Here is a 27,919-nt window from a genome sequence, read left to right as displayed (position 1 = left end):
AAAGTCGTACTTTTAGCGTTATTGATCTACCCAGCAATATGATCATTATAATAATGGTGGTAAAACATTGATAACGGTATTATTAGGTAAAAGCCTCCTTCTCTAGCTTATTAGGGTCTGGAGTTCAGCATTTTCTCATATCAGGAGTCTCTGTAGTCTTGTAACGCTGTTGTTACATGTCTTATGGCTCCAGGCTCATATATCCATGTGGATTCTCCAGTCTGATGGTGAGTCGACTCATTAATCTTTGATGGCTGCTTGTTTGGGCTGCCCTGGATCAGTTGAGCCACCCCACCACCCACCCACACACACACACACACACACACACACACACACACACACACACACACACAGGGTGAGTTACAGGAGAAAACCAACACCACCTTTTGTGCTGCACCAGGGCCCTTAACTCACTTACCCAATGGACAGACCTCATAAAAAATTAATGTAGCGACCACATTTCAAACCAAAATTAAGCACTGATGGTGTGTGTGTTTTTTTTTTTTATGTCAGGATACAGCCTTTAGACTACTTTCACACATTTTCTTTTAATAGAAAAGGCACTGGCTGGAGTGCTCTCTGTACTAAAAAGCATGCTAACTAGCCAGCATCATATTAATAATAAAGATTTGATTTAATTTCCAACATTTAGTCTAACTATGGCAGGAATGCTTGTGCAACTTAAGTACTGTTTGGGCATTCCCGGACATATGTCTGTTATGTTGCCCTAAGACATCTGTAGTAATTATGGTTGTTTTGCATGAGATATGCAATCTCTGCATAACTGACAGACATAGGAGTGTCTTCATAAAGTATGCATACACCCATTTTAATAAAAACTGATTGTTTTGACTTTTACTGTTTGACCTTAAGTGCTTGATGTAGAACTTGTGGCTGTTGTGCACAATGCTTGTGATCATTAGTAGGTCACATGACCATAACATGTATGTAAGCTGTACTTGTGCTAGGAACTCAATAACTTACCTAAAAAAACCCAGAAATGTTGTGTCTCTTGAGTTCTTCCACTCCGACTTTGGCAAACCACGTCTTCGTGGATCTCACTTTGTGCACAGGGCCATTGTCATGCTGGAACAGGTTGGGACCTCTTAGTTCCAGTGAAGGGGAATTGTAATGCTACAGCATACAAAGACATGCTATACAATTGTGTACTTCTTTGTGGCAGCAGTTTGTGGAAGAAACACATATGGGTGTAATGATTTGGCCATATAGTGTATATTAACTAGAGTTATTTCTACTTCTCCTTTTATAGAAGGCAAAATACGGCATAGTCTTTCCAGATGTGTGTACACACAGTCTGGAAAACTTTACTGTCATGAAGGATTTGGACTAATCCAAAACTAATCCAATCTGAATAGGGATTTAAACAGCAGTTAGACCACTGTATGCAGCCACAGTTAAAGTGGTGCCAGTGTGTGACATCGGACACCAGTGGACATCCCATAATGAACAACTTTATTATCCATAGTTGCATTGCTGCATTAAAACGCTGACATTACAATATCTCAGATTCAATGTATTGTTAAGCTCATAGTCACTCACTAACCAGACAAACCATGGTGGTTTTTCTGGTTTTCATTTTTATGATGAAAAAATGCCAGCATGCTTTTCACAAGTGGTCACAGTCCACCCGCCTTGTGGTCACTGAATACATGTAAAACCTGTGCCATTAAAGGGGCTGGGCTACAGTGTAAGTTTTTGGTGTGGGGAACTTCTTTGACTATTCAACGTTAATGATCTTACACAAACTGCTCTGCTACCTACATTGTTAAAATCTTACTGAATTATTTGGTCAGCTCAGTCTCTGGACTACACATTAACTAAAGCCGATTCTGTTAATTAACCCAGAGCTCCATAGCTTGAAGGCTGTGGTTCGGTGTTTGTCTTGCAGACGCTGTGGTGCACAGAGATGATTCACGGACTCTCAAACCAGAGAATTGGCGTGAGGCCAACAAGGCCAGTGTTAAGTGCTTGAAACAGTGGAATCACATCACTTTGTCTGCAGGGAATTCGGGCTGCCATCAGGTTCCTCACAGATTTCAGTACCATTGATCCACAGTAACTCTGTAAAAATGGTGTGGGGGAAAAAGACAAGCAAGAGGTGGGGTGCTGTGATGTCTAGTCAGGTTGAGGCTGTGAGGAGAAAATGGAAAGACGTTTGTAGACCACACCACTCAGACATTCTCTAACTAGTAGTTTTGGTCCTGAGTGTGATTTCTGTGTCCTGCCTCAAGAACTGCACTGAAGAGGTAAATGCACTTGAGTTCCATTCATATGGATTGAACACTGCATATGTGAAAGCACCCTTATTCATTTGCAGATTCCCTTTGCCATTTTTTCTGGTCCTTGTTCATGCAGCAACCCCCCCCACTACACTCCTAGAGAGATTACTGGAGCATGTAGAGCCCCCGAGGGAATATTTGTGTATGTGCTGCAGAGGGCTAAAAATATCTCTGTGCCATGCAGGACCTTTGGGCTTTACATATTCTGTACTGCTGATGACCACCGGGATACATCCGATATGAATCATGGTACACACCAATAGATACTGATGACTCTGATGTCCATGACTCTGAATTCCCATAATTATTAGGAAGGTTCAGAAACTTGATCTGGTGCTCTCATGGATTTTTCCTGAGTTACTGTGCTGACCTGTGACATAAGGGGATTTTCAGGAGCGCTTAACAATAGCTCCGCCCATGAGACGGAATAAAGTTTATTTCCAAATCCAAACAGCTGAATGGGTTTAATCTACTCTGTGAAAAGGGACTGAAATAATAATAGCATGAATAGCAGAATTGAGTCTTATAAAACGGCTAAGATTTTAAGGCTGATATATGCACTGAATCTGTGACTGAAGCTGAAGTGAATTGAGTAAAATAGCAAATGCGGCCTTCCCACAATGCACGTGCGATGCGAAGTCACTGGAGCATTTGATTCTTCCCTTAAGCGCTCATCTCTCAAGCAGACAATGTTCTCCTTTAATTACTGTCCTTATGCTTGCTGTTCTCTTTACAATTCTGTACAGCACATTCCCTATAATTAAGCAGTGCGCAGGCGTCCATGCACTATAGCGTAAGCCTTAAATGATAGATGATCATGTGGACGGGTGAGGTGCGTGGGTAGATGACCTATAGTAACTGCACTCCTGCTTTCACGCTCTCTCCCTCTCTGTGTTCTTTCTGAACATATTAATGTGTATGGTAGGTATTAGAGGTAATAGGGCTGTCAAATGGCTTCATATCGCATGTTAGTTGCTTAAAATATTTAGTATTATGGGCTTATAATTTTGTATAGCCAAAGACAGAATGAATATTATGTTTAAAAGTGCATTCACGTTATATAAACCAAGGTTTATATAATTATATAAACCACAGGTTTTCATTATCGCACAATCATTTTATCATAACAGTACACTGTTGAATTCTTCGTTCTGATTGGTCAGATGGTGTTGATTTAATGTTCTGTAACAGCAGGTCTTACAGTAGTATCAGAGAATTTTTTATTAATGTGTTTGTTCTATTATGTGAACATTTCTATAGTAACAGCTTACTGAGATTTATTAAATGAGTTGTTTAATAACAAAGAAAAATGTATAATCTATGATATAGTGAAGCTTTTCTCTGAGATGTTTGTAACTTTTATGGAAGGAATCTCCAGTGTCAGTGCTTTGTAATAGTCAGGACTTTCCATTTCTTGTTCCTCAGTAAAATGAGAAGATTAACTTCAAGGAAGAAAAAAAAGGGTGGCTCATGAAGGAACACTATTTGAGAGTCAGACACAGAACCAACAAATGAAGACCTTGCCTTAGAGCTCCACCTCGTTTCTAGTTAACTTCTTGTAAATTCTCATTTATCTCTTTCTGTATTCCTGTCTGACTTCCCACACCAGTTCCCCATCTCCTCTCTATAAAACATCTTAGACAGGCAGTAACTGGAGCTCAGGATTGGTGACACTTAATAAAAATATCAAAAATAATGTATCCTTAAATGACTTTCATTTATATAGAAAGTTTAGGAAATCAGTATTTTAATAGAATATTGTCTCATCAGTATTGCCTTTAAATACACAAATATAATGAAAATTACAAACTGTGAAATTGGTTCTGACATTCCTAGTAGGCAGTGAAGGATAAATGCCGATGCTGGGTGTGCAGTAAGTGGTTGTGGAAGCCCAGTCAGTGGCTCACTCTGTAAGAGAATAAGAAAAAAATTAAGGGAAAGAGTTCCACACATTGATCAGTTAATGCTGTAAGCGCGAGGGACACAGAGGACCTATTGTATGTAGACTACACTATGAAAAGCAAGCTGTAAATGAAGAAGAACAGCAGTGGTATTTATGCTTTGATGATCAAGTATTAACTCCAGGAATTAGCTCAGGATTAGTCCTGGGTTTACAAACTATGCAGAATATGCTGTGTGGATCGGGGGCTGACGAGTTTCAAATGCCTTGCCGTGATTTCCTGATTCCTGGGGTATTAAAAGGAAAAGCTAATTCTACATTTAAAATGGATAGACTTGCTAGCTGGCTAAATGCACATTCATAATCTGGATTAGCTAGCTAGTTTTTCTGTCATTCAGCAACAAACAGGCTTGATCATCAGTCTATTGCAAACTTTAACCGAATGATATAATGGCAATTGTATGATGAGAAAACATTTATAGTAAATTTAACCTCACTTGAAATGCCATGTAACGTAACCTTTGCTGCACAGCATGTGTAGAATGATGCACTGAATGACACAAGATGTGAAACAGTGATGTTGATCCAAAAACATTAACGCTAATAACAGCTAACAGAGATTTCAAATGACCGTGAACAGTTAAGGATGATTACGTTTTTGGTTATGTTTTTGTTCCTCGCTAAATCCCATTCATTTCCTGTTTTCGTTTTTGTTCCTCAAACCTGTTTGGAGCGCTGATTTATGGAAGTGTGTGTCCAGTTTCTGTGGGATAGTTTGCTCTCTTTTTCTACACACATTCACAGATTTGAATAGGACCTTTGTGGCAGGACAGGAGACTCCACTGCTCTTGGCTGGTTGTTAACCTTAGCATTCCAGGAAATTACACCATCTTTGACCATCAGACTTGGTGAAGTTGATGAAGAAAGTCATAGAGATGGTCTCTGAGTGATAGTCGTGTGTATGAATGCAGGGCATTATTGGACTTTTTCACTTATCCCATGTTGTTCCTAAGATGTATCTCATCCCAAATCTTCAACTTGCTGAGATTCAACAATCTCCAAATCTTCAAATCTGCCCAACTCTTCATATGTTTGCTACAAACTTTATCCTCAGGGATTGGCTGCATTCACAGACTTCTAGCTGCCTGGTTACAATTCCATCTTATTACTTTGGGGGCAGGGCTGAATGATACCACATTGTACTGAAAAATGTAATTCTGGTTGTCCAATATGGCCGTTTCCATAACATTACAGTTTCTAGGTTACAGTAATTCGCACTGTGTCCTAAATCACATCAGCAACCACATCTGTGTGACATCACTGAAAACCTGGATGCCATTTGAGGCATATACTGTAATTACAGAAAAAATTTGGTTTGAGACAGAATTCCATTGCTTGTTAGCTACACTAACCTCATGGCTCCAGTGCGAAAGGTAAAGAAGCAAATATCATCTACCAGACATGACTGACTACTCAACTGTACATAAGTTGTGACCATGGAATTATTACGTTCTGTTATAAGAAAATAATGGCGCTGACACTGGAGACTCCTTCCAAAAATGCTAAATACACGTCTCTTCACAGAAACGTTACCTTAACAATAATTACACATATTAAAAATCTGGACGGAGGGATGGATGGATAAATGGATGGACTTTTTGATCCCCAATGGAAAATTTGAGGTTTATCTGGAGAGTCCGCCATAGAAGTCCCTGTGTAAGTTGTTACTATAGAAATGAACACGTATGAGAACCGCTTACAGTGGGAGATACTGTCATAACTGCTGTTATAGGAAACTAATCAACAAATGACCAATCAGATTTGAGAATTCAACAGCACTGTGGTATTAAATGTTAGAGGAAGGAATTAAATGTTAAATTCAGAGGAATCAATTGGATACAAGAGGAAAATTGTGTATATTTAATTTTTTTTACTGAACTATCCCTTTAAGGCAGAGTGTGAGTCAGAGCACTGGTGTGTAATCCATCATCAGTGGAGCTAGCAGCAGTTTAGCTTTAGGCGTGCTGTAGGAGCCAAAGGGGAATACAATCAATTTGCACATTTTGTATGGATCCTCAGGCATCACAGTTCGAGAAAGGCCACTCTGGATTTATTGATTTTTCACATCACAGAGACAAAAACAAAATCTACTTTCTCCACTCTTGCTCCTTATCTCTCTTCCTTTTTCATTCTCTCTCTCTCTCTCGCTCTCTCCCCCCCTTAATGCAATCTATAGTTATGACCCGAGTCATGTGACCATGGGTTATAGGCTCTCTCACCAGGGATTGTCCAGCTACACTGCTACCAATAGATTCTCAAACAGGGTTGAGGGAGTATGTGTGTGTATGTGCACATGTCCTGTGTTTCATCACTGTGACCTTCGTGGATATTGTAAATGTTATATTTGCATGTCCTTGAAAGTATGGAACATATGCACATCTGGTAGATGTAGTGCCGATGTTAGCACCATTCTCTCTCTCTCTCTCTCTCTTACCTCTGCTCCCTTCCCCCACTCTTACCAGCTCAGCAGACGTGGAGGTGTTTTTTCCACGTCGTCCTAAGGACACACGCTCTGCGGGGAAATCTGTTTTGTTTGAGTGCCTCATGCTGATAGAGGCATCCTCGTCAGTCAATGACAGTCAATGAACGCTCAGAGACGTACTTTCCACTAGCAGGTGCCCGGGAGTGGAACTGGAGCTGGGTGCATTTTGGCAATTAAATTCCAGAAACAATGCGTTTTAGATTTGTAAGCACCATTAAATTAATGAGAAGCCTAATACGTAACCTGATGGAATATTGTGGATAAACTCAAATGTTGTAGTAAGTGATGTAGACTCCTGAATAGATCTTTCTTTCGATTCTTTTTAATGAATCGGTCAAAATCTAAATGAAACTTTTTTGTTATGGGTTTGGTACAATCCTATCAGTATAACAATTTAACATCATTCTTGCAGCACCACTTAGTCTGACATATTAAGAACAAATATTTTGAACTGAGCTGATAACACATGCAGGTTGAACCCATAAATGAAATGATCGACTCAGGTGGTGAACCGAACATCATCATTGTCAACTGTGTTCAGCCACATTTTCTGCCTGAATGAAGACCATTGGCCTAGTTGGCTTGGCTTCCTGTTGCAGCGAGCCTGTCTGATTGACTGGTGAAATCGAAATGCACTGAACTGAACTGTTGAACGATAAATGACACAATGGACTCACTCACTGAAGCAAACGTCACTGTTGTCGGCCATGTTCGACTAAAGGAACAGAAAATCTAAAAACCTGCAAGTGAATGTGCTGAATCTAAGATGTATTGGCAATGGATGGACTTACCGAGTCATCACTTACCTCACTCGCTGAGTCTGATCAGAATCTGCTTCTCTCATGTTTGCCTTAAAACCCACCGAAAAACAGAAACGTAAAAGATGATCTCATTGTGATTTTTTTTGTTTATCACAAGAGATTGTGGCTCTAAATTATGTGGATCAATTTGGGAATGCTCACTGCACTTGACAAAGATGCACATCAAAAATGGTAGCGTATATTGTTGATAGATGGGCCTTAAAAAAACTATTCCTTAAATCCCTTTAAATTGTAGGTACGAACTCTGATTGGCTAGAATTTTATCGGGCAGTTGAATTGGCTAGAAGGTTATCGTGGAGTTGAATTGGTCAGTTTGAAAGAATCTACTTGGTAAACTAAATCAAGCTTTCCACCACTAATTGTGGTTATAATATAAATATTGCCAATGTCGGCGCACTGTGCACAATTTACGCCTCAGAGATACAGTATTCTGCTTGTTTGCTGATTTAGAAAACATTGCCACAATGTTAAATCATGTTAATTACGTAGACGTTACAATATTAAGTCAGTTGCTAACTGCAGGAAACACCTGTTTTACTGACAAACAAACTTTGAATTTCTAATGCTAACTTTGATTTGCTGACTATAGCTAAAAACACTGACACCTTTCTCATCTTTAATTAATAGTGGGTTGAGTTCTGTATATGGAATGAAGGATTCCCAGGGACGATAACTTGGATAATAAGGACAAGAATTTGCATGTTATTATATTCTCTAATGCGGTTATGCCCCTGACCAATCATGTTTCATAATCCTAGAGAGATACCTTGCCAAAGTATTTTATACATTTCTAATTGTTATATGACTTTGAATTAAAATCCATTGCAGTGGAGGTTAAACACCAAACCAGCACTGGTCCAGTTTGTCTTTCTCTTGGTTCTGCTTCCTGCTTTGGCTGATATCTTCATCTCTGAGCTTATGCTGATGTGCTACAGGAGAAATCTTCCCCTCTCTAAGCTGTACCTTCAGCTGCCTGGCACTATTCTGCCTCTGCCCAATATCTCAGCATCTGGACTAGAATGTGCTAGCACTCCGTTTATCATGGCAGGTTGTTACTTTGTGGTCTGTAATTTCTTATTTGATAATGTTTTGATCATTTTTCTTTGTTTTATAGTGCACCCTCATGTAGAAGCTATAAAATATATGATACACACTGTGCTGCTGCCTGAATCCACTGCTCCAAGAGTACAAACCTCATTGCGAATGGAGATTTCAGTTAAGACCCAGGTGTAACCTTAAGAAGTAGTTCCATCTCACCATCATTCTACAATTATGAATTCTTACCATCCAATACACATATGTTATTCTTCGGTCATTTCACATAACAGTTTATGAGTCTGGTCAAAGTTGTGCTTTTATCCTTGTTTTTTCTTTTTATTTTAGCCACAGCTAGTCCCTGCTAGTCAAATAGGCATTGAGGTCGAGTCTCGTTCATGACATTAATAGCTGCTTAAACATATTATAACTTAAAAGGAAAGGTACATCATTCATCTATAGTGGAAAAAAGGAAAGTGTATTTCAATATAATTGTATTTTCAGGACATAAACAAATCTGAAGGAGAATCAGCATAATACACAGCCATAATCTTGCTTGGCTCCTGTGTCATCATCATGACATTCACTACAATTATAAAATAAAATGTCACTCAACCACATGAACTGAGAGTTGAAAGTAAAAAAAAAAATAGGCATTTTGCTACTGCAGTGATTCATTTCTAGATTCCCGTCTCTGCTCTCGTCCAGGCCATAAGACCACAGCTGCTGTTTCTATCAGGAAGGTGATAAACGGTGCACACACAGCTTCCTGAGTATCAGTGCCTGTTGTCAAGGAAACCCAGACACTCTTATGAGAAGCATCTCTGTTACTGAGTTGAGTTCAGGATGTTTGATGACACCAGTTCCTTTTGCCATTTATTTAAGCCTGGCGTTGATTCAGGTGCCCGAGCTGTATAAACCCTGTGTGCTCATGTGCGTTCTTTAAAGGAGTCAAAGCTAACCAGCACTTAACCTTGAAGCGACCTCAGAAAAGGAGCAGGTCATTGAAAATCAGCAGGTTTCAGACAAGCTAATTAAATCACAACCTTGTTTAAGTACTTCATAAGATTGTGGAATGCCAGGAGCAAATGCAAGACGATGAAAGTGAAGAAAATAATGTGACGTCTACATCTGATAAGAAATTTTATCTTATCAGTCTCTTCATTTGTGCAGTGTTGGAACAATGTCTTTGGATGTTGTTCATCTATGAAGATGAGCTAAGACAGAAAAATAAGAAATCAGCACACCCTAATTATAGCATGGCCTTCATAAAGCGGGATCCTAAAAGCCAGGAGCAAATGCAAGACTATGAAAGTGACAAAAGCAATGGGTCATTGTTTCTGCTTAGTCATGAAACCATCACAAATCTGTTTTTCTTATGAAATAATATTTTTTTTTAATTAAAAAATTTTATACTCTATAATTTGTTCCTGCCCTTAGAAATTACAATAAGATGGCTACCATCTGATATCATGCTCACAGCCAATCAGAGCTCAGACTGTTTCCTGGTTCCCTGAGCAACAGGTGTGCTGCAGACAACAAATCCTTCACTCTGGTTCAGAGACACCAGTGACAGCAGTGCATTTTGGGAAGAGAGCGAATGCTGGGACCACGGTGCCAGGAGTATAATAGTGGCATCTGTTGAGCTGGGGATTAAGAGCGATTTGCCCCTTTTGTCTGAGTCTCCTGTTTGCTCATGATAAGGCTGCTGCTGGTCTTTGTGCTACTGCTCGTAGGACTCTCATTTATCTTGTGTGTGTGTGTGTGTGTGTGTGTGTGCAGAACTAACTGAGAGACAGCAAGTACACAAGCATAGGATCATGATTTTGTAAATAGTACCCTCCCGTATTTTCTGTTTCCGTCTCTCCACAATGCACATGGTATCTACGCTGGAGCCTGGTTTCAGGTGGCATGGATTTGTTATCAGGAATTCCATACAGGTCCAGAGTCTGAGGGCCTGTATCAGTTACACACATATCTCCCTGATTAAACCAGGTTTCAGTTACAGCAGGGGCCGAAAGAATGAGTCCACAACCGAAAAGCTGTTTTATTTCCTAATGCAATTTTGTCAAATTCTGTTTCTCTTGCTTCGTTGCTGACATAAGTAATCTCATCAAGTCCTTGCTGACATTTTTAGGAAAGAGCATGACTTACTGCAATTTCTAAACATGAACAAAACTTCACTGTATAGCTGAACGTTGTAAAAGTATGCAGACAGCCATATTCCACAACTGGAATCACTTTTTCCCTCTAGAATCACTGGAATCACTTTCGACTCCGCCCCCAGGCCCCGCCCCCCAGTGATTAAAGCTGAAATCAAACCTGCCAGGTTTGCAGGTTTGGTGCTTTTACCCCAAATTGGGCTTGTTTTGCAACAAGATAGCGGGTGGAGGGTTTTATGGGGGCTGGTTTAAAAATAGTCCACAGTCGCTAAGATCTTGTTTTAAAGCATGTAATCAGAATTAAAGCTAAACAATTTCCAAAAACATAGACTACGGCAAACAAAGGGAACGACTGGGAGAGGGAGACCTCATCAGGCGATAATTTAAAAAAAAAAAAGGTATATTACAGATGCTGCAAATCAGAAATGCTTGCACACCATGGTGACCTTGTTTCCCATGCAAAGACTAAAGAAGCAAATGTTAGACTTCAAGTTAATGTGGAAAATTGTATAAATAAGATTTTCACCATTTTTTTGTCATTGTATGCTGTCATTAGAATGAAGGATTTCACTCCAACATCAACACTAAAAACTTAATGTGTTCTTGAATAATAAGTCTTTAATAATGATAATTTTGGGAGTGGACTCTTGGCCTGCCAAACTAAGGAGGTGTGTGCGCGTGTGCGCGTGTGTGTCCTAATGAAGTTGGCTAGAGGAGTTGCTGAGTCAGCTGACCTGTGTAAAACAACATGCGCTGAAATGAAAGCTGAGATTTATGTACATTACGGGTGTGTACACAGGCAATAGTCACCTCTGACCTACTAACCTGAGTGAACATCTTTTCAGAACATGCCATACTAATGATAATTGTGTATATGTAAGTTGTTCAGTGTATATCATGGATAAATTATTTTCTGTATTCTGACTTCATTGTATTTCTCAGATTTTTAAATGATCTTTTACGCTCTATCACTTTTTCTGCCTCCATATCTGTAGGTCACACAAATAGGCTGCTGACTAAAATGCCAGGTTGCCCGCAGATAAATTAGTGATAACGACCCCTCTAGCTGCTTTTGTAGGCCATCAGGGATGTTTGCTGCACTTTGGTGGTGCATTAGAGGGCAGACACAGAGGCTTAAATGCCCCCTTAAGATTTAGGGCTCCTAGACGATTTTCCAGCAGGTCCTATCTGATGGAGAGCTATTGTGTGCTTCTAAAAAGGTTTTAAAGAAAATGGAAACAGGGAGAGAAATAAGAGCAAGACAAGTGGCTATCTTTTACTATCGGACGTGATCAAGATTCAGAAGTAACAGCAGAAAATTCTGGAAACTATTTGCTGCATTTCTGACATTAGCACTCTTATATAATTGATAGTGTACATATTTGACATAACAGTTCTAATTAGGCCTGATCGCATAATTGCCTGCTGTCTGAATGATGCTAATGGGTCAGAAAGTGTAGCAAGTATCAGAGACATGCAGATGACGGGATGCGTTAATGAGGGTATTTAGTTGAAACGCCCGCAGAGAGAAAACGTGTCGCATGATCAAAGGCGAGACCAGTCCCTCTCTGCCACGTTCTGGGAAATGATGTAGCTTTAAAAAATGACAATCGCATCAGACATTAGCTCTGTTCCTCACCATGTTGTTCATTGTGGTGACCTGGGTGGTCCCTCCTGGTTTACTGATTGAAATTTCCAACGTGGATTCGCTATATTGCTTGTCTTGCCTGCTGGAAATAAATAGAAAAAAAAACTTAATGGTTGAAAAAGGGAACACTGTTTGCTAAAGCTCCCGAACTAGTATATGTTGCTATTTAGTAAGATAAATAGTAACATAAATAGTTGGCTTGACACATTTTATAGCTACATTGTTAGCTAGGTTTCCAGCAAGAAATTATCTACCTAACTAGTTTTAGCTTGCTTTTAGGGAAGCTAGCTAGGGGCTGTTAGCTAAACATTAATACCTAGCAAGCAAATAACACCATAAAATATAAGTCAAACTAGTGGTTAGTGTTAAACCGGGGACTGGTAGCTATTATGGTAGGAGAGGAATTATTAGATAAAACAGGGTATTAAATAAGCTGCTGTTACATTACCTGAAGTACACTAGACTCTTTGAGTTAAATTTAGAAGCTGAATATAGATTAGAAAGTTTCTTCATAAAAAAAATAAAACTGTTTGCTAAGGTACCTAGTGTTAGCTTGCTATTAAATAAGATAGCTAGGGGCTGATGGTGTATGTTAGCTCAACATAAATATCTTGCTAGCAAAAAGCACAAAAAATATTGTATTAAATAAAGCCTGCTGGTTAGCATCAAGTCAACAGTTTGCTAGCTTTCTAGTTAGTCATCACGCTAGAACATGGACTATCAGATAAAATGAGGTATTAAATGAGCTGCAGTTACACTGACAGTATTTAAACATTAGCTGAAGTACACCAGGCTCTTTGAGTTAAATTTAGCTGCTGATAAACACAATTCATTAGACAAATTATTGATTAGGAAGCTATTAAAAAAAAGGTTAAACTGTTTACTAAAACCACTTAAATAGTGTTAGCTTGCTAATAAGCTATCTACCAGCTGTTGGTGCATGCTAGCTAAACATAAATAGCTAGCTAGCATATAGCATGATAACATATGGTATTAAGAAATCTAGCTGGATAGCAGCAAGCCAAGGGTTTGTAGCTAAATTGTTAGCTAGTTTGTTAGTTAGCCAGCAGGCTAGAAAATTCAGATAAAATAAGGTATTAAATAAGCTACTGTTATAAAATAGCTTAAAAAATAGCTAGCTCAACATTGTAACTTGAATGGGATCCTCAAGCATACATCTTTTTTCTTGTTTTTTTACTCTTGGGGCAATTTCCTTCTCTTTTCTCATAGAAACTCTGGGTCAGTTCCTGCTGCCACAAAAGAATCCCCTAAACACTTGGAGTTAAATTTAGGAGCTGATAAACACTTCCATTAGGACAGATTGTAGATTAGAAAGTCCCTGCTCTGTGTGCTTTCTGTTTTGCCTTGGACTTTCCTCAGACCTGAGTTAATCCTGATTTAATTAATGAAAACTGTTCCTGAGATTCCTGAGCGTAGTCAGCCACGACATATTTGCTGTCTGAATGTTTGTAACAAGTTAGAGAAGCATATAGCTACCAGTTTAGCATATAGCTACCAGTGTAGCATTGTGTGAAATCACCTCAGACCATGTCAAGTTGTATGATATACTGTTATCTATAAAATTGAGAATAGCTAATAGCTAAAAATAGTAAAAACAGCATCTTGTAGCCAGAATCAATATCTTTCTTTACAAAAATATTTTGGTTATCACTTTGCACCAGCTTCAGACTATATTAGTATTTTAGTATTAGTATTTAGTTTTTTGCTTACAGACACAGTGTATTCTGAAACTGTTTATACAAATGGTATTATGGAGCCAAAGGATGTCTTTTGAGACAATTGTGATGATTAATATTTAGCTTACTAACTATTGCTAAGCTAGTAGATATAATCTTTACTTGTTAGCAACATTAACCTTACAGTATATTATGAAATACCAATGTTGACAATTGGGAAAAGAGTGAAATTTAACAAAATTTTTGTGCAAACTACAATACTTATTTTATGTATAAACCTACTATGCATATTACTGACTTGCTTCTTTGGGGCCGGTATCCGAGTGTGTTAGCATGGTTTTAGTAGCTGTGTGCCAATGTACAGCATTAAGGAATTCTGAAATGCCATTAACACAATGCTATAGAGGCATACATCATCAGGGGGAAAAATATTTACACTTAAAATGTGTTAATTGATATTTAAAACTAAGTTTTAAAGACTTTTGCTCAGCGCACGATTTCTCCTTCCTTCTCTCTCTTCTCACCGAAATGCTTTCTGTACAGGTTTTTTTTAATCGGTGACATAGACAGAAACATACATTGGAGTCAGAAACGAAAAGCAAAACAAAACAAAACAAGACAAAAACCAGACACACAGATAAACACAGGTTGACGCCGTTGATTGCAGTGGTAGTGTTTGTTGTGATTATACTCTCTTTACTTCAGGACACAGTCTGATTAAATTCACGGTAGGAGGTCACCAGTTCCAGCTGATTTCCTGAAATCAAGCCTGACAGAGTCACAGTCACAGTCACTGTCAATGCTGTTTCTGAACCTTTGGGGGTGCAAATCGATATCCTTCTTGCCCCCATGACCACCCCTCTCTCCCTAATCATATCTCTTACAGACATAAGGGGGCCATGATACCATGATAACAACCAACGTCCCATATCGCCAAAAGATGATTTTTACAAATTATATAAATTTTAAAGGCTCCTGTCTTGACTGCTGGTGGCATGGGGGTACTAAGCGACTTCTTATGACCATGTTCATTGTGTTTAGTTTTTTTTTTTTTTTGATATTTCCCATTTTTCTTACAGTTTAGATGTAGCCAAATAACAGTGTAACTATACGTATGTAGCACAAATTATTTGGTCATAAATTAAAAAATGTTTGTCGTGACATACAGTACTAACACTGTTATTTGATTTTAAAATGTTAAGTAATATATTATAAATCATAATATTAAAATTTTTTGGTTTGTTTTTTTTCTTCCTTTTCTCCCTGTATACGGATTGTTGCCACATAAGTTTTTCAGTACGAGCAGAGCACATCAGCCTTCAGTCCTCTAAATAAATTTGCCTTGGGAAATTGCTTAACCTCTTAAGATTGTATCTGTAAAACTTAATGCTAACAATAACGCTAATATTAATGTGGACATTTTATCTGATTCAGGTGGATTCCTAATTTAGACATGACTCACTGTCGTGGACTTTATCTGCTATTTCCTCTTAAAGTGTCCCGCCTTGATTCTCTGTTCCAAAAAATAAGGCTTAATTTTATTGTCATCATCATTTTTTTGCCTCAGGCAGGACTTGTCTCTGCAGTGAACTGACATATGTTATAAATTTGGAATTTATAACAGAGGGAATTATAAATTTGGAATATATAACAGAGGGGATTCTCATCAAACGTTGGTAGATGCTATTGTCAAAGACCTCTGACTGAAAGGGTATCATTAACTAGTGAGATAGTGCTGTCTTTAGGTACTTAGCTAGCTAACTTCATGTTGCTAAACTATTATATTTGTGGAATTGAAACCAGTATATTATGCAAAGCAGTATGTAAAATGAGAATAAAGATCATTTCATACGATCAAGTATGTGATTGGCTGATGACTTTTTTCATTGCCTATTCCTGTTTTGGCAGTTTTCATTCCAGTGCAAATAAACAATTTGTAAGTATTTTCACAGTAATTGTAATGTGCCTACTCCAGCAGTTTTTGGAAAAAAGTACAATACTGTTAGCTTGGTGCTAGCCTAGCACGTAATTGCATGGATAGAAAGATGTTTTTCTGGGACTGATTAAGAACATAGGATTAAGAACAGGACTGTAGTGAAGGCCTACACCTATAGGCATCTCAGAAGCCTTTTTAGATGCAGTACAGCTATCCTGTAAAATGCAGCAGAATGTTCTAGAGGGTTACGTGTTTTACTCTGGAGGGATTTATTGTGTGGAAAATAAGCTATTTGCATTTGGCATGATAATCCAAAGACTTTTAAACACATACACTTTTGAACACATAATTATTTCTGTTTTGTGGTGTATAATTATAGACAAACGGAATATAAACTATTGGATTTGTCACCTTTCCTGCTGTGACTCAAAGTCTTAAAAGGGACGTCTGTCTTGACTTGGCATAAAGACAGGAAGTTGGCATTTGAAACATATTAATCACTCCTTAGGTTTTTATTTTAGGCTTTTTATATAAACATTAGAGGCTTACATGTGACTCTGTGCCACGTGCCTTGTTTGCTTTTTTTTTTTTCCCGTCTCATTTAGTACTTAGCAGACATCCAAGTGCCACTTTCGGTCTCCTGCAATGATGCTTCTCATTAAATAAATCCACACACGGTCAGATTTTTGCCTGAAGCTGTTCTTTGGATACTTAATTTTGATTGCCTTCCTACTCTCTTTACAATCTCTCTTCTCCCCAGAGTTAAATGGCGTTTAAATTTAATATTTGACAATCTGACTGCGTGGGGGGAATCTCTGTGACATTTTGTCATTGATATGTTTCTGTCTTTCTGTCTTTACTATTATGTTACCCTTCACACACACACACACACACACACACACGCACACACACACTCGTTATTTCAGTGCTTTAATGGAATCAGCAGCACTAGGGACATAGAGGGCGTGTCCAGTCTGCCTCGCTGATCCATTTCTTTCGACCCCCCACATAAAAAGGCCACTTTACCATAAACGAAAGCCTAAGAGGGTCTTGGGCTGAGATAGAGAGGTTTACAATAAAGGGCAAAACAGATGTCTCAGATAATTAATTATGTAGCAAGTGTGTGTATGTGTGTGTGTGAGTGTCTTGGAACCATTTTGCTGATGGCATTAATGCTGTGCAAACAGACAGTCTTGAAACCTTCCATAGCAACTCACCCAGGTTCATGAACTTTTATATAAAACTCTGAATGAAGGAATAAAATATCTCACCAGATTTATGCACATTTAATCTTGTTAACTCCTTCTCCTTGGTCCGATTGTGTGCAGTTTATGTGTAATAAACACAAAATTCTTTGGTAATTTTCCACTAAAGTGCATGGTCTTCTTTACCAAGTCACAAAAGATAATAATTTTATGTTGTTTTCATGTTTCACCTGCCGAGTAGCTTGAGTTATTTGTGAGGGTGAGTATAAACGTTCACCTAGGCATTCGAGTCACCACTTCTGTTACCAGCTGTTAGTTCTGTCATTCTGTTATTTTTCATCATGTTGAGCATTACACATAATACTATCAGGGATTAAACCTCAAAAACAAACAGAATTTTTCCATTTTTTGCAACATATTCGCAAACATTATTTTAAAAAATGGTTAACAGGTTAATAACATTATTTTTGCTGTTCCTGTGTGATTTAAAGAACGTATAGCCTAAAACTTTCCAAATAGGCCTAAATTCCTGTCCGGAATTTGTCATTCCTGCACGCCTGGCTACAGGAAGATGTGACATCAGATAGCTGCTGTAGCCGGGTTCTTGAAGATGGGACGACGACTTTGTACATTCTGTGAAGAAAGCGTGTTTTCTCTATGGTTCTGCAAACAAGAAATCACACTGCAAAGTAGAAGTATGCTCTGAAAATGTAAATAATAATAATAATAATAATAAAATCTGGTTAAACACAGCATTTGCTTTATTTATACATTAGGCTTCCTATAAGCAGACTAGGTTATTATGTGTAAAAAATGTTATTAACCTTACATTTATTTCATTCTAACTGGGTTCCAACTAAAGAGAGGTTTGCTGAATGCTAAAGCAGGAACTCCATAATAATGTTTCTTTTCAGAATAAACCAGAATGAAAATAAATAGTTTCTATTTCCTGTATCCTATTCAAATCTAAACAAGCTGTCATAAGAGGAGTTTGCATACTCTGAGAAATTGAGTGGTGTATTTATAAGTGTCCCCCCATTTCCTTTAAAGATCAACTAATTCTCTAATTCCGCTCGAATCTGGGAATGGAGAGATGTTATATCACTGAACTGGAGTAATATGAGTTGTGGAAAAGCACAAAGACAGTAACAATGATGCTCCCACATGTGCACACTGCAGCTTGCTGGCCCTAAAGCTAAAGAGCAGCGGCCATCTGCATGGAGCTGGGGGAGGATAAGACAGAGCGGGGGAGCAGAGGAAGAAAGCGTGCGATGGAGGACAGTGGGAATAGATGGACAGTAGAGATACGAGGCGGAGGATGGGCTTTATGGTGATAAGGCTTCTGTGAGTCACATTCATGCAGCACAGATCTTATTCATCTTGCTTCCTGTGTACACACACATACACAGCTGTCATTGATGACTGTATGACTATATGACTGTAACAAATGTAGGCGCACGTTTACAGTGTGCTAGTAAACAAAACGGCTGACTTGAATGTAAAATGCAAATACATACTTGATAACTTAGAGAGAGATATTTGATCATTAGGACACGGAGAGTATCGGTTTCCATAAGTGAAAGCAGCGAATACGCCTCTTTAAAGCAAGGTCATCGTTTCATCATGTACTTTATACTGTAACATCCCTCAAGAGCTGCTATCATGTTACTCTTACTGGCATAGCAGATCATCCATTAGCAATCCAATATCACTGTGTGTGTGTGTGTGTGTGTGTGTGTGTGTGTGTGTGTGCGTGTGCGTGTGCGTGCGCTCTTGTAGCGTTTAGGAGATTCAGTCAAGTGTCCTAATGTACCATATGTTACATCTTCGCATAACGTGGTGGCCCACTTCTAATAAACCCAGTGGCCCTCCTTTTTTTCTTTTCTTTCCCCATTGCAAATATGTATTAGCTTGACCTTGTGGTGCGGAGACTTATTTCCTTTACCTATTTCCATGTGTGCAGGCCATCAGCTGGTGGTGTCAGTATTAAGCAGTATAGTACAATACAGTATAATACCACCTTTTCTTTCTTTACACAAAGAGATGTAGTTCTACCAGCAGCTAGATTTGAACGTAAGCCTAAATCCACTGGTTTTTCCTCTGAGGCATGTAGGCTAGAGCTCAGCGTTCTGTATAGTCAGAATGAAATTAGCAGCGTGTGCTGAGTGAAAGTAGGTCACTTGACTTGATGAGAATAACAGGACGCAATGACAAAGACAAAGAAGGAGAAGAAGGCTTCAGGTTATACAGTGAAAAGACACGTCCTGTTCAACGGGCTTTACGGTTAGTTGTTACAGGTCGTACTGGGTGCATCATGACCTGTGAGGGGAAAAAACCCATCAAAACATGCACAGGAAACCTCCAGATGTGGAGTTTTTTTTTTCTGTTAATGAATATGTCAGATTTCTGACATGATTGTGTTGTGTTGTATTCTGTTCTGTTTAATTCTCTGGCACATGGCTGTATTTTGTGGGCGAGAGTCCTAGATGCTGCCCTTTTAGATGTGGGCTATAAGAATGTAACCCTTCACCCCAGACAGACAGAGTTTTGATTGTGTCGCTGAATGTCGTGACCCCATCACTGCAGAAAAATATGGGAGATTCTGGTGTGGGTTACCAAAAGGTCTTAACTAAAAAAAATACAGAGATACAGAAGGATCTTGTGTCTGAGTCTGGTTGCTTTTATAGTGTTGTACTATGTCAGTGATCAACATCATATGTTTAAGATTTGTGCTATGTTCTTATTAGCATGTTATAATTTTACACAAACGTTCACCTCTGTCCTTCTTTTTCAGATGGTCCATTCACGGGGACCCCTCCCACATACGGTTACGATGCGGACCGGGCCGAGGAGCAGAGGCGTCACCACGATATCCTGCCCTACATCGATGACTCTCCATCATCCTCGCCGTACCTCAGCTCCAAGAGCCGCAGCAGCAGAGACACACTGTCCTCTGGCTCACTCGAGTCCTCCAAGTCTGTAAGTGTGCTATAACACACACTGCCTAATATGCTAGCTCAAAACGAACATTTTTTTAACCAGGACATGTACTTTTTTCCACTCAGTTTGACCACTGTCCTGCTGATTAAACCCCGATATGTAAATTCCCAGTTGGTGAATGTCAAACCCAAATGCCGATACGTAAAGTTGGTGTAAAGATCCTGGGTAAAATAGTACTGTGATAAACAGCACACAAAAATCAAGAAGAGATAAAGAAAAAAGGATGAGGGGAAAGTGAGACAGGGAGCATGATGAAAAATGGCAGACATGCCAAGAGTCACCCAGCTAACAAGCTAATGTTTTTTTGAGATTGTCAGTGTTATGATATTCCTGCTGTCAAGCTAATGTTTTTTTGAGATTGTCAGTGTTATGATATTCCTGCTGTCGCTAGAAATTCCGGTACTTTTCAGTTTCCGTTTTTGTTTGCATAGTGCTTTCAATAGTCATTGTCACAAAGCAGTTTTACAGAAATCCAGACAGAGATCCTTAATGAGGTGACAGTGGTAAGGAAAAACTCCTCGAGACATCATGAGGAAGAAACTTTTAGAAGAGCCAGAGTAACACAGAAAGAGGCCATCTGACTAATGTGACACTTTTCCTTGGAGCCTGTTCTCAAACATACCAAGAGTGTCTCGTCTACTTAACACTGTATTGTACAAACTAAACTGAAATAATATTTAAAGACTGGATTTTTTTTTCCAGACAAGTGGCTATAATTTGCTCTGAAACTCTTTTGTCTAGGGTTTTTTTTTGGTGGTAATTTTTCTTTCTTTCTGGCTATCTGTCAGTGTTGGCACTTCTGACAGGAATGTCCATCAGAATTTTGAAGCTTGTGGCCAACTACAACAGATATCACATGATCAGTGGCCCACTGGTGAAGCATCTGAGGTTGAGATTGTCTTATTGTTACGTAAAGGTGAAATTTGTACCAACAGAATTGAACAAGAAAAATCAGTGTTTCTGCTGGTAATAATGCTAATAATAATAATAATAATAATAATAATAATAATAATAAACCCGGCTACTAAATTTGAAAAAAAGAAGGTGTTCCTTTTGTCCCTTCACACCTTGGAGGTCCCTGAAAGAGGCATCTTTTATGTCCCTGCAGCACATTGTGAAAAATTGTGCTCCTACCCCATTAATCCTTTTTTTAGTGTTTTTATTGCCCACACATGGAGGACTCATTTATTGATGACGTTTATCGTTGCATATTCATTTCTAAACATCACTAGATAACATAACTTTGGATTAGAATTCAAAATAGTAATTTCAACCTTCTCTTTCTATTTTTTATGAGTTACATAATCAGATTCATAATTCTCTTCAGTGGACCATGATAAGTGACCGCAGCGTTTGTGGTCTTGGTAGAGAAAAGAGATTTATAGTGTAGATACCCACTCTGTAATTACATTTGAGATTGAAAAATTGGCCATTGGCTGTCAGAATTATGAATGCAATGCTCTGCTGATGGGAGGAATAGTCTATACGCTCTCTCGGTGATCAACCAGTGCACTCTGACCACTGAATTCAGCTCCCACATGGCTTTTAATTAACACTGGCATGCAGACTATCTGTAACTCCCACACATGCACATGAACATCATGAACATGTTGATCTAATTTGTAGATGTAGGCAAGGCCGGGTGTGTAATAACATGGATTTGCAGAGGGATTTGCTGAGTAAACTTCTGGGCTTTGATGCCCGGAAAGATCTTAAAAGAACATGCTATAAACTAGAGGGAAGAACATAAACTCACACAGACACTCATATATCCAGCGAGTCCTTTTTTCCCCATCATACTTGATGAGATATCATCAGCTCCATTTGAGTCATTTTTTTATACTAGTGTCTCATCTTCCAGACAGCCAGAAATGATTCTTATGAGCAGATTTATTTTAATACTCACCATGCATTCTTCCTCCAAATTCCCCTCGCTTTTTATTTGATCCTTTCCTTATCGTTATTGGAGAAATAAAATCCCCGCACAAGGCTCTGTCCTGAATCAGATGAATTATCTTATTATTATTGAATAAAATAAGTCTAAGGTTTGCTGTGTTTTTTTTTATGAATTCTGAGGCCAAGCAGAAACCTTAAAAGGATTATAATAAATATGTGGATGAATTAAAGATGATAAAAGTGGATTTGGAAGGAGACTCCCAGAGGAGCGCTGCGCTCTAAATATTATGAATAAACACTCGCTTTGTTTCATCTGCCATCAAAAAAAGCAATACATTTTACTATTATTTTTCTATGCAGCTACATTTTTGTCATTAAATAGATGTATAACCATGACTCTCTCTCTCTCTCTCTCTCTCTCCCTCTCTCTCTCTATTATATATATATATATATGTAGTGTTAACACTTCATAACAGATTCTCGGTAACATGACAAGCTTCATTTTTCAGTTTTATTAACTTTGAGAGAGGGAAGAAAAAAGAGGCTGATGAGGGAATTACTGTTTACACTATTATAATGGAAGAGAACTTGTTTTGTAGATGTTCGACAACGTTAAATCGATTAAAAAAGCATGTTGTTCTTTAATACATTTTTTAAAAATTGTAATCATTGGCAAACTGCTGTGTTATAAGAGAAGTATACATGATGGGATGTGCTGTTACTGCAAAATGTGAGGATGGTACTACATCAGGCTGCATTACACCACACCATTTTCTTATAACAGCATGCCCCCAAGTTTTTTTATTCCTCACTTTTCTGGCTGCTCTAACACACTTGACCCACCTGCCGCTTCAGGCATGTATGAAATAAAGTTTTTTCATACAGGAATTGTAGTTGGAACTAAAACTCTGCAGAAAAGACAAGTCAGTTTGAATTTCCTGCTCTGTGAATGTGTGTGTGTGTAATAGTGTTTCATCTCTCTGTTCAGGCGGACCTGGACCTGGAGAAAGGACTGGAGATGCGTAAGTGGGTTTTGTCTGCAATCCTGGCCAGTGAGGAGGTCTACCTCAGCCACCTGGAGGCGCTGTTGTTGGTAAGAGCTCTTAACATGTATATTCTCCTGGTTATTCTATAGTACTGTGATTATGAGCATAATTATGAGATTCTGTGTGGCATTTTAGCTGAAAAATTAGACTCGCAGTTTGCGTGATGTTAAACTGGCAGCTATGAGCTTCGCATCCTTATTTAAATACCAAACCAAATGACTTATCAACTACAGTTAATGAAAAATGTATATAAAAAATTTTGTTTTGGCCAAACAAAATTAACTAGGTAGCAGAGTTTGTGATAGGCATGATTTCCTAAATTAGTGAATTTTTTATTTTTATTTATTTTTTTTATAAGAAAAGGGAGGTTCCTAACTCATGTCACTGTGCTCAACATCACATAGAAAGAGCAGCCATCTGCCTTTTGGGCCAGTGATGCAGCTTTCTCTCTTTCTGTGTGTGTGTGTGTGTGTGTGTGTGTGTGTGTGTGTGTGTCTGTTGAGAGGGGGTTGGCACTGAGGTGATATAAACATGCCTGAATCAGGCCGTTCCTCCGTAATGTATCGTTCAGAAACTGTACCTCAGTTTCACGCTTGGGTTTGTTCTTAGAAATGTGACTTTACATTCTCTTTAAACCTTGTATGGAAATTTCCCTTGGATTACATTGAATTACCCCCCTAATTGTCAAGTTGTACAGTCTCCATGGAGAATTAAAACCAAATAAAATATGCACAAACATAACAGACATGCTACATTTACACATTTATAGACATGTGGAGAATAATCCTAAATATGGATAAATGGTCATTTCCTGGGAGATATCATGGGATAGTGAGCTTGCATAAAAAAGTTTGCATAGACCTCCAAGCATTTCAGGTCTGTTTAAGAGTGTATAAATCTTAATTTTTATGTCACGTTTAACGAATGAGCAAATCTACTGATTTAATGATCAGATCTGATCAGATGAACGTTATAAAACAGCTCTCTGGTTTTGTCTCTCAGCCCATGAAACCACTGAAAGCTGCAGCCACCACGTCGCAGCCGGTCCTGACCATCCAGCAGATCGAGACCATCTTCTTCAAAGTGCCTGAGCTCTACGAGATCCACAAAGAGTTCTACGACAACCTCCTTCCCAGAGTGCAACAGTGGAGCCACCATCAGCGTGTGGGAGACCTCTTCCAAAAACAAGTGAGTCACTTTCCCTTGTCTTGGATCTGATTTTAATTCAAAGTGACCGAACAGCCCTGGGATAATACTGAAGTCACCGGAGTTTGTGAGACAAACGGAAACCTTGCTAGCCCAAACCAGAGCAAACCTGTTTCACATTGACGGAAGAGATTGTGTTCTTCCACAACCCACTGTGCCTGAATCATCTTTAACAGCATTCCGGAAAATTCTTAATGAATAGCAACGTATTTATTCACTTAAAGCTACTCTGTAGTATGTGCTGTGTCTGCACTACACACAGGGGATTGTGGGTAGTACGGTGGCATGCTGTCACAATGCCATCTTCTTCACCCAGGCAGCTCGGACGAATGAAACACTGTGTGCTTTGTGTTTCAGGGAGAGGCCTATTAATAGAGTCATAGAGTACAAGGACTGTGAATCCCCGAACTCTCTATCTTCACTTCTCTCACTTCACTTCTCTCTCTCTCTCTGGATGCTGATAGATTAGTGTCCTCATTCTCCTTGTCAGGGCAGATTGTGCAGAAGCTCTATTCTACATTTATTTGTTTCTTTATTTACCCCTCAAGGCAGATGTATTCATGAGGCCAACTTTTTCTCCATGAGGCCCACTTCTTAGTTTGTGTCTCCCCAATATCCCATCATTCTAGGCTTATTTTTTTTTTTTTTCGGTCAAAATCGTCAACTGAAAGTGCCATTTTTGACTGTTCTTCAGTTAATGTTAGCCAGACATACATTGCTACATTAATTTCACGTTAATGAATTCAAAAATATTCTTCGTTTACCTTGAGAGGTGCAAGGGTGCAACATCAGTGCCTCTTTCAAAAGAGCATATTTCCAAAACATTACTAATGTAAAATGTGGGGAAGGGGCGGGGCTTCCAGAGAGTGTCAGGTAAAATTATTATTTATTATAAGAAAAAGACTGCTTTACTCTATTTTGTTGTCACTTTTTTTCACATTTCTGTCATTTTCCTGCTTCTGAAAAGATTACCTAGCATCCGTACATGCTATTTAATTCGTCTAGTAGAAATAATTTCGACTGATGCCCAACCACATTCTCAGTCCACGTGTGTAGTGCAGCAGGTGGAGGGATTTGAAAGAGTCGTGGTTGTGGTGATTTACACCGTTGAAAAAAAATACATGAACCATGGAAGGTATTACATTTAACAAACATCAAAAATGAAAAGAGTGGAAGAGGTTTTTTTTTTTTTTGAGCAAGTCAGTAGGAAGTAATGTTTTTTATTAGGTACTGACACTTTTGGTTTAGTTTGGTATCCGATGCTTGTTTCTTTAATTTATGTTGTAGCTGCAAGGCTAATGTAGCTAATGTGTAAATTTGAAACTTTTTACCTCAAACTATATCTAGTTCTTCAGTAAGACCCCAAAGGAAGGCTAATTTGTGTGTGCACTGATAATTAGTGTGTGTGCTACGGGTGATTTACAGAAAAAGTAGGGAGAGGAAACAGTATGTAAATGAGTGTTGTGTGTGTGTGTGTGTGCGTGTGGCGTGTGTGTGCGTGGGTGTGTGCTAATTGTTCCCGATAGCCACAGAGTTTCGATCTTAAAGCTTCCAGAAGATTAAACTGAAACTTGACACACATATACATAATTATGCATCAAGTGTGTAACACAAATGAGACACGTAAAAATAGGACATGAGTACAAAATAAAAGTGTACACATGAGAGTGTTTTTTTCGTAAGTTGAAATCAACTTTTCCATAGTAAACATTTCATTATTTTAAGACACTAATACATAATTTAATAAAATAACAAAACAAATTTCCACAGGATTTAGCACATTATTATTAAGTATTAATATTAGTATTATTTTACACACAAAAATGCTGTTTCACATTACAGGTACTAAACTCTTCTATATGCAAAGCCACCCCATGAATTTTGCCGAAATTTTATATTGATGTTTTTTTTTTTTGTTAGCTATATTAGCTTTACAGATCCAGTCCAAAACTAATCAATTTCAGGTAAGTGGAAAATTTGGAACAAAAAAAAAAATTTTTTTTCACTGAACCATTCCTTTAAGAAGCCTCAAATCAGAGAGGTGCAGATGAACGTTACTGACAGGTTAAGTGTGTATGAGTGACAGAAAGCTGATTTCCATTCAGCCATTCAGTACTTTCTTAACGTTTTACTCCAGGTTATGGCAGATGTATGCTGCATCTCTACAGTTTATAGTGAAGCTTAGCATTCTGCAAGCTCCTCCTGTAGAGGAGCTCAGGGTCATTTCCGGTCAGATTTGCCATATGTTCCTGTCGTTACGAGGCAGTTTGTGGAGGTGGATTAGATAACGAAAGCGTCCTGTGTCAGCAGCAGATAGCACTGCTGCCTGATGTTTTCTGTCCAGCCTTCATAGTCAGCTGTTACTTCGCCTGTTGTATGTGTGTGTATTTGCGTTCGTGCGTTTGTTATTCACTGAAAGTGATTTCACCTTACTTATCCTCAGCCTAAGCTGATACCCATTCACACAGTGTCACACACAAGTGGGCTTACAAACATTTCAGTATGTGTAGTAAAGTAAGCATCCAGCCACAGCTTGCATTAATTTGCAAGCAGACTCAGTCGGAGAGTCCACCGAGCCACACATTCTGCTCTGCGCCCTAAACAGATTATCACACAGGAAGTTCTCGAGATCCGTACTACATATTGATTTTGGCCTGAAGCATCTGTTCCAGCTCAGCATGGATGGGATTGTGGATGCCTTCTAATTTTCTTTTGCTGTTAGCCCTCCAGTAACGGTAGGAGAGGGTTCAGCTGAAGTTCGGTTTTAGAGCATGAATCAGGTCTGTGTTTGGGCCAGACGGGCTGGGTCATGGCAAGGTGAAACTGACGCCTTAGGGAAGTGAGATTGTCCTAAACAGAAGTGCCAACTCAAAACTGTCTATGGTCAAACCTTTTTAAAGACTCCTTTCCTTGGACACTCCACAAAAATTCATTAAACAGCTCAAGGCATATAAGCACCTGCACTGTTCCTCTCATCAGGAAATCCAGAAATAATGTAAATAAATATGTATATTTATATGTAAATCACTTATTATACAGTTTTTGTTAGCTAGCTAGGTAAAATGAGCTAACCTGCAGAATTTCTGAAAGGATTTTTAGCTCATGCTCATAAATGTTAATAAGCTTCACTGCTAATGTTAGCCAGCTAGCTAACATGAGCTGACCTTACTGAATTTCTGAGAGGATTTTTTTTTTTAATGATTTTCATAAAATATCTTTATTTCTAATGCTAGCCTGCTGTCTAACTTGAGTTAACCTGACAGGTTTTCTGAAAGGCATTTTCAGTATTTTTATACAAATGTTTATTGTCTTTGCTCCTAATGCTCGCTACCTAGCTAAAATGAGCCAACCTGGCAGAATTCGACAGGACTTTTAGCTCATACTCATAAATGTTAATAAGGTATACTGCTAATGTTAGCCAGCTAGCAAACATGAGATGACCTGACAGGTTTTCTGAAAGAAAATTTAAGTAATTTTCTACAAATGTTTATTGTCTTTACTCCTAGTGGTAGCTAGCTAGTTAAC

The 27,919-nt window shown here is 38.6% G+C and overlaps 1 protein-coding gene across 3 annotated transcripts in view; it reads left to right on the top strand.

The window, feature by feature from the left end:
- The window catches only part of bcr (BCR activator of RhoGEF and GTPase), an 83,866-nt gene that overhangs the window by 24,876 nt on the left and 31,071 nt on the right, over nucleotides 1-27,919 (top strand). For all 3 annotated transcript variants that reach the window (XM_034311224.2, XM_026929035.3, XM_026929034.3), the window contains exons 2-4: nucleotides 20,041-20,225; nucleotides 23,131-23,235; nucleotides 24,191-24,376. In XM_034311224.2, the coding sequence (XP_034167115.2) occupies nucleotides 20,041-20,225; nucleotides 23,131-23,235; nucleotides 24,191-24,376 (476 nt within the window). The remainder of the gene's footprint in view (nucleotides 1-20,040; nucleotides 20,226-23,130; nucleotides 23,236-24,190; nucleotides 24,377-27,919) is intronic.

The sequence above is a fragment of the Pangasianodon hypophthalmus genome, chromosome 15 (assembly GCF_027358585.1).
Source record: "Pangasianodon hypophthalmus isolate fPanHyp1 chromosome 15, fPanHyp1.pri, whole genome shotgun sequence".
Classification (NCBI taxonomy): Eukaryota; Metazoa; Chordata; class Actinopteri; order Siluriformes; family Pangasiidae; genus Pangasianodon; species Pangasianodon hypophthalmus.
Note: the sequence above shows the minus strand (reverse complement) of the source record. Positions and strands in the feature narration are given on the sequence as shown.